Source organism: Enhydra lutris, unplaced genomic scaffold (assembly GCF_002288905.1).
Source record: "Enhydra lutris kenyoni isolate GAN:26980312 unplaced genomic scaffold, ASM228890v2 scaffoldscaffold12, whole genome shotgun sequence".
NCBI classification, from domain to species: Eukaryota; Metazoa; Chordata; class Mammalia; order Carnivora; family Mustelidae; genus Enhydra; species Enhydra lutris.
Window position 1 is genome coordinate 55,308,993 of NW_019154096.1, and position 6,314 is coordinate 55,315,306.

Below are 6,314 nucleotides of genomic sequence, written 5' to 3' on the forward strand. Positions count from 1 at the left end.
GTTGGAGGGGTGGGCCATGCCATCAGACTGACGGGGAGCCCTAGTAGGATGCACGGGCCAGGGCCTCTGCACCTTATTCTGGCTCTTCTCCCTCAGAGGCCTCCTGCCCCTGCCCGTCCTCCTCCTGACTGCTGACTCTTCTATCCATACTTCAGCTGACTCCCAGGTATTGCTTCAAATCTCAGGAGGGCTGGCAAGTGATTCTCTGAGGCCGTGTGGGCAGAGCTCTGGGTGGTGGGTGGAAATTACAACAAGGCAGGTTTGTTACCATCAGAGCTGCCCAGCCTGTCCCAGAAAGTGGTCATGAGCTCCCCATCCGTGGGCGTGTGCAAGCCCAGGCTGAAAAGTTATGGATCAAGAATGCTAAAGGGGAGAACCCTGTCCTGGGGCAGACTAGATGACACCTGTGATTCAGGGAGACCCCCAGTCTCCCGTCAGCTCTGCGAGAGCTTGCACTTCTAGGATGGCGGAACTGCTCAGTGCCATGCTGGCCTCCCTGAGCTGTGCTTGTCACGGGCAGGGATGAAGGGAAAGACCAGTGTTTATTATTCAGGTTCTCCCATGTGCCAAACACCACTCCAGATTCTCCCTCCAAAGTTACCCTTTTTATTCTCACCATACTTGTGAAAAGTGGGTCCTTTTAAAGTTCTATCTTACAGATAGACACACTGAGGTTTAGAGGGATTTGGTGAGGTCTTACTGCTCTAGTTCATAAACCCCAAACTGCTTGACCCAAACCTTTGTTCTTTCTTTGACATTTGTACCTCATGATATCCTGGACTGGCTTTTCCCACTGGAAGCCCCTCCCCACCCACCAACATAGACCTGGTCTCTATGCCTTTGAACCCTGTCGTCATTCAGGGCCTAGATGAAGTCCCACCCCCAGAGGAGCCCTCCAGCCTCTCCATCAGCCTCCTGGGCCTACAAGGTTCATCCTTCTCCCAAATAATGAAAGGAATGCAGACCAGGTCTCAGAAGTGGGAATGGAGGGAAGAATAGATGGGAAGAAGGGAAATCATGAAAAGCAATGTTGCAGGAATCTACATTACATTAACCACCATGTACCTAGGGCCTGTTTTGTCCCACGAGCTTCACACGCTTCGCCTGTTTCCTGATTACAACACCGTCAGGTAGGTGCCCTCATCCCCGTTATATAGATAAGGAAACTGAGGCACAGAAAAGGAAACAATTGGCCTGAGGGACACTGTAAGTGGTAGTGGTAGAGCCAGCCTTTGACCCAATTCTCTCTCGCTCTGGAGTCTGAGCTGTTTCTACTCTAGGCAGCTCCCCAACCCCACCCCTCCACCCTCATCCCTACCTCAGGCCAAAGCCTCTTAGCACTCTGGAGCCCCCTCCCCAAGGGTAGGGGTTTTGAGAAAATGGAAAGATACCAGTTTCTTTTCTAAGTGCCCAAGCTCTGGGGAGGTCTGATTTCCCTGAGACTTGGATGTGAAGGAGGCATTCAGGTGGTCTCCAAGGAGCCTTCCAAGGGAGGATGGTGTGGTCTGAATGTGTCCCCCCAGATTCACGTGCTGAATCTTAACTCCCCAAGGGGATGGCATGAGGGGGTGGGGCCTTTGGGAAGTGCTTAGGTCAGGAGGGCAGAGCTTCGTGAATGGGATCAGTGCCTGGAAAAGAGGCTCCAGGGAGCCCTCCTGCCCCTTCTACCTGTGAGGACATGGCGAGAAGGCCCTGACTTTGAACCAGGAAGAGGGCCTCTGTCAGAACATGACCATGACAGGCCCATGATCTTGGACCTCCCGCCTCCAGAACTGGGAGAAGTCAAGTTTTGTTGTTTCTAAGCGACTCAGTCTGTGGTGTTCTGCTGTAGCAGCTTCACAAGGCTAAGACAGGAAGACTCTCGTGCTCGGGACTGAATAAATGTACAGTCCACTTGACAGGTGTTGGGTGGCCTCCATGTGACCACACGCTCTGGCTGCTGCTGAGTAGACCTAGCTTCTGGCATGTTATCTCCTCTCCTGCCACCGCAGGTGTGTTACATCAAGTGAGGCTGGGGGCCATGTCCTCATCTCCTCAGGAGATGGACCCAAATCAGAGGGTTCCTGCTTTGTGAGACAGCCGGACGCCCACCCACTCCCTGAGCCTTGAGCATAAGGGGGCAGAGATCATAAAAATTCACAGCGAGGGTGGCCATGGGATCCGAGAGGAGACCGTGAAGTAGAGATGAATTGGCTGGGGAGAGGGCTGGGCAGGTGGGAGCTTGTCCACCCAGACCCCCCCAGCCAGTTCTGAGCCCTTCTGACTAATACTGCTGTGTCGCAGCTGGGGCACTGATGTCCCCTTCTAGCTCCCAAATTTCCTGCCTTAGTGGGCAGGTGAGCACCTGGGCATATAGGTCTGCTCCAGGAGTTTGTACTGTGGCACCGGCAGGCTTCACTCTTCCATCCCAGCTCACACTCTGCTGAAGTAGGTGGCTACCTCCTTGCGTGGAGCCCGGGGCCCGCCCCCCGCCCAACCGTTGCCCAGCAGGGGCTCCTCCTGGCCCAGCCGCAAGGGCGGCTTGCATTTGTGCCAGCTCGCCAGCAGCCTGTTCATGGTGCCTTGATCCGTGATGCCTCGCAGCTTCTCCCTCTCCTCCTCAGCCCCGTCCGTGGTCTCGGGGGCAGCCGAGCCAGCAGGGGCCGTGGCCGCCGCCCCATGGGCGTGACCCAGCTCCAGGTCGTGGTTCATGGCCTCGAAGAACTGCTGGATGCAGACCTTGGCGAAGGCCTTGGCGTGCTCCGTGCACGTCTCATCGAAGAGCTTGCGCTCGATGTTGATATAGTGGGCCCAGTACTTGCTTTGGAGGAAGGCGGCCTGGGTGAAGCAGGGCCGCACAGAGCGCACGACGAATGCCAGCAGTGTGGTCAGCAGCACGAAGGACCAGCCCAGGGCCTGCAGGGGTGACGGGAGAGAGTGGCCGGCCCTGCCCTCTGGCCTCCCAGGCCTGTCTACAGCCCCCCAAAGCACCCTCCCTCAGGGCCCTTAGAGGAGAGAGTGCAGACTAGGCAAATGACTTCCCCTCTTGGCTTCCGTTTCCTTTTCTGTCCAATGGGCATAGATGCACCATCTCGTAGAAATGTGATCGGGTGTGGAAAATGCCCCATGTGTGGGCCTGGCACTCAATACGCAGGAGATAACTGGGCAGACCTCGGACTGAGGCCGCCTGGCTTTGGACCCTGTCTCCAGTCCTTACTAGTTGACCAGGAGCAAGGTATCTGACTTCTCTGTGCCTCGGTTTCCCCACCTATAAAATGGGGCTGTTGGTAGTATGGATCTCGTCGGGTTGTTGTGAGGACTAAATGTAATCACGACTAGCACAGTGCCTGGTCCACAGTTGGTGCTCAGTAACGATGAGCCACTACGATTACGTCAACAGGCCCTCACTAACCATGCCTCTTCCTTGACCTCCTGAGGCATAGGGACCCTCATCTGAGCTTTGCTCCTCTCCTCCGGCTCCTGGTGTTGTCTACCTTTTGGGAGCTGGCCTTAAATGAGCCTCCTCTGTGTGGGCTCTGAGCTAGGCCTCAAGGGTCACAGAGACAAACCAGACACTTGCTCAAACTGTGCTGAAGAGCGCTAGACATTTGGGTGCCAGACCCGTTCTGCCAATAATTCAGCGACAGGCATGGGGCAGGAGGCTCTCCTAAGCTGCGCTTCTGGGTCAGCCCCCAGCTGCACAGAGAAGCGTTGGCCAGGTCAGGATGAGAGAGGTGGGTAAACACCTGTAAATGGGGCCGGGGACTTGTGGCCGAGCACACGTGGGCTGCCAGGCTATAGAGCACGTTTTGGGTCTGGGGATGTAGGCATCTACTGTGCCTGTCGGACAGGCAATGTGGCCCCCGTGGGGCTGGGTCTCCTCATGTTTCAGGGAAAGCAGGAAGTCTGATTTTTGTGTGAAAACGTTTGGTTTTCCAAAATTGCCGAGTTGAATTTTTAATTCACCCGGAAGGCCAGACGAAACATGTCTCTAGGCCAGGCAGCCTGCCCTCTGGGGGCCCTTTCAGTTCATGACGTGGTGGTTTAAAGGTCAGGCAGAGGGACAGCTGTCCGAGGCCCTGAGGCCTGGGAAAATGGCACAAGTGCCCACAGGGAGGAAGTGGTTTGGGAGGAAAACAAAGCTGGGACACTCAGAGCCACATTCACGAGGGGCCTCTGATGGGGATGTGGGCCCCACAGGAGGGCCAGAGCCAGGGAGCCGGTTGTCTGGACTTGCCAGAGCAGAGTGCTCCTCTAGCTCTGGCCTGGGAGGCCGGACCCCCTGCACCCTCCCTGCCCCTCTGACATGGGGCTGCTTCCTCCCTGTGCTGCCGTGAGTGCAGGGCAGGCCTGGGGGCTTAGAAGGGGGCCGGGTCCAGAGGGGCAGAAGACAAGACAGTGGAATCCTCCCCTGGATTTCCCTGTCAGTGGGCCCTCCAACCCTGCCTTTAGGGCATATCCCAACAGAGCATCCCCCTCACCCAAGCCCTCCCTTCCAGGGGTACTGGGACCCTCGGATCCCACTCCCTGAGAGTAGGGAAGCACCTGCTGGGGGCATTTGCTAGGGAAATGTACCCAAATGGCCCAGCCACCCACCTGCCTCACCACTGCCCTGGCCTGGAAGGAGAAAATGATGCAAATACACCAGGCTTCCCAGCTGGAGCTCTGGATGGAGGATGTGGGGCTGGCCGAGCTGTTAGGTCCACTCTAGGGACCTCAAGACAGGACACAGGCCTCTGGACTAAGCTAGCCACAGCACTTTTTCCAGGTGGCCTGGATCCAGAGAAGACACACAGCTCTGCCTTCAGAAGCCCTGGCCTCTGCTGGGAAGTGCCCCTGCCCCAAAGACCTCCAACTGAGGGGAAGCCCCAGCCCAGTGTAGGGAGCTCCCATCTATGGGGTAAACATGACTGTGCCCTGAGGAATCCTCATTTCAAGAGGTGGGGGATTAGACCTTTGCCAGAGGGAACCCGGGCCATGAGGGAAGACCCAGGCCAAGGCCATGCCACCCCCTCACCTGGGAGATGCAGCGCAGGTAACGCACAGCCACGTCGCGGGCCAGCAACCAGTCGCCATCATAGACGTCAGGGCAGGGCACCCGGGCCAGCAGGCGGGCGAGCTCGGGCGCAGAGAGACCAGGGGCCAGGCTGCCGTTGCCCAGCACCGTCACGGGCACAGCAGTGCAGAAGGCGCAGAGGAAGCATTTGCCATCCAGCAGCGTGACGGCCACCCAGACGATGGGCGCGATGAGGGCGCGCTGGGCCATGGAGCAGAGCATGTACCGCAGCACTGCGGGGTCCTTGGTCCGGCGGCCCGGGGGCCGCTTCCACTCCTCAGCCAGCATGGACACGTTGTTGTTCACCACCAGGCCGAGCAAGAAGAGCACGAGGGGGGGCGCCAGCAGGATGCCGGCGCTGTAGGCCTCATTGTAGCCCGGCAGGCAGGGGCAGCTGAAATCGAAGGCGGAGTACATCTGGGCGCTGGCCAGGGCCATGATGCCGCAGATGCCATTCATGAAGGACTCTTGGTTGGACTGCAGGAACTGGAAGATCATCCGGAACTTGTCCATTGTGCCCCCTGTGGAGCCTGGCGGCCTCCTCCCACCTCGCCCCTGCTTCAGGACGGCCCCTGGGGCCCGCTCCGCCTGGCGGGTGCCCACCGCATGGCTGGACGGGCAGAGCTCAGGGCCGTGGCTGAGGTCACTGTCTCTTTGAGAACCTTCTGGTCAGGGGCTGGCTGGGAAGGCACACATCAGCCAATCCTGTGGGTCCTGCCAGGGTTCGGCCCCTCCCCTCCCTTCCCCGCCTGGTTTTCTCTCTCCTGGGTTTCTCTCTCCACGGCTGCCTCCGGCACTGGGAAACCACAGGGATCACACCTGTGGGAGACCAGCTCTCTGTGGGTGTGGGAGGAGGCTCAGAGGCAGGCTGAGAAGACACTGTCTCCAGCAGGGGTGGGGTGTAGGAGAAGCCAGGGCTGTGGCAGGGCCTGAGCTTCTTGACCTTTTCCCCTGGGTTCCTAGAAAGCAGGGGAGCCCTCCTCCTTCTGCACTTCCCAATGGGTCTTTCCTCCATGTTGTATGAGGGCTCATGAGGGCTCCTCTGTCAGTTCAGACAGTGATGGTTTGACAAGGTAGTCACAGCAGTGATGGTGGCGGCTGGGATGGGGGCAGTAATGGTGGAGGGGATGGTGAAAGTGAAAGGTTCTGATGGCAGTGGTGGAGGTGAACATGCTGTTGGTGCTGTTCCTGGTGGTGGTGATGCTGGTGATGGTGGTGGGGATGGCAGTGATGGTAGTGGTGATGGTGGTGATGGGGATGGTCCTGGGGATGGTGGTGA

General features: G+C 58.2%; 1 protein-coding gene across 1 annotated transcript; it reads right to left on the reverse strand.

Moving 5' to 3' along the window:
- Positions 1-2,183: 2,183 nt before the first annotated feature.
- LOC111145370 (calcium homeostasis modulator 1) lies at positions 2,184-5,548 on the reverse strand. Its single transcript, XM_022500236.1, has 2 exons — positions 4,997-5,548; positions 2,184-2,895 (listed from the first exon to the last, which is right to left on the reverse strand). Exons 1-2 carry the CDS (start codon positions 5,546-5,548, stop codon positions 2,413-2,415), a joined length of 1,035 nt encoding a protein of 344 aa, XP_022355944.1. The 3' UTR covers positions 2,184-2,412.
- Between the last annotated feature and the right edge of the window lie 766 nt (positions 5,549-6,314).

Coding starts and splice junctions, on each gene's coding strand:
- LOC111145370 (XM_022500236.1), bottom strand. CDS start 5,548: ATGGACAAGTTCCGGATGATCTTCCAGTTCCTGCAGTCCAACCAAGAG. Junction 2,896..4,996: donor ACCTGCGCTGCATCTCCCAG/GTGAGGGGGTGG, acceptor TCACCCCTGCAG/GCCCTGGGCTGGTCCTTCGT.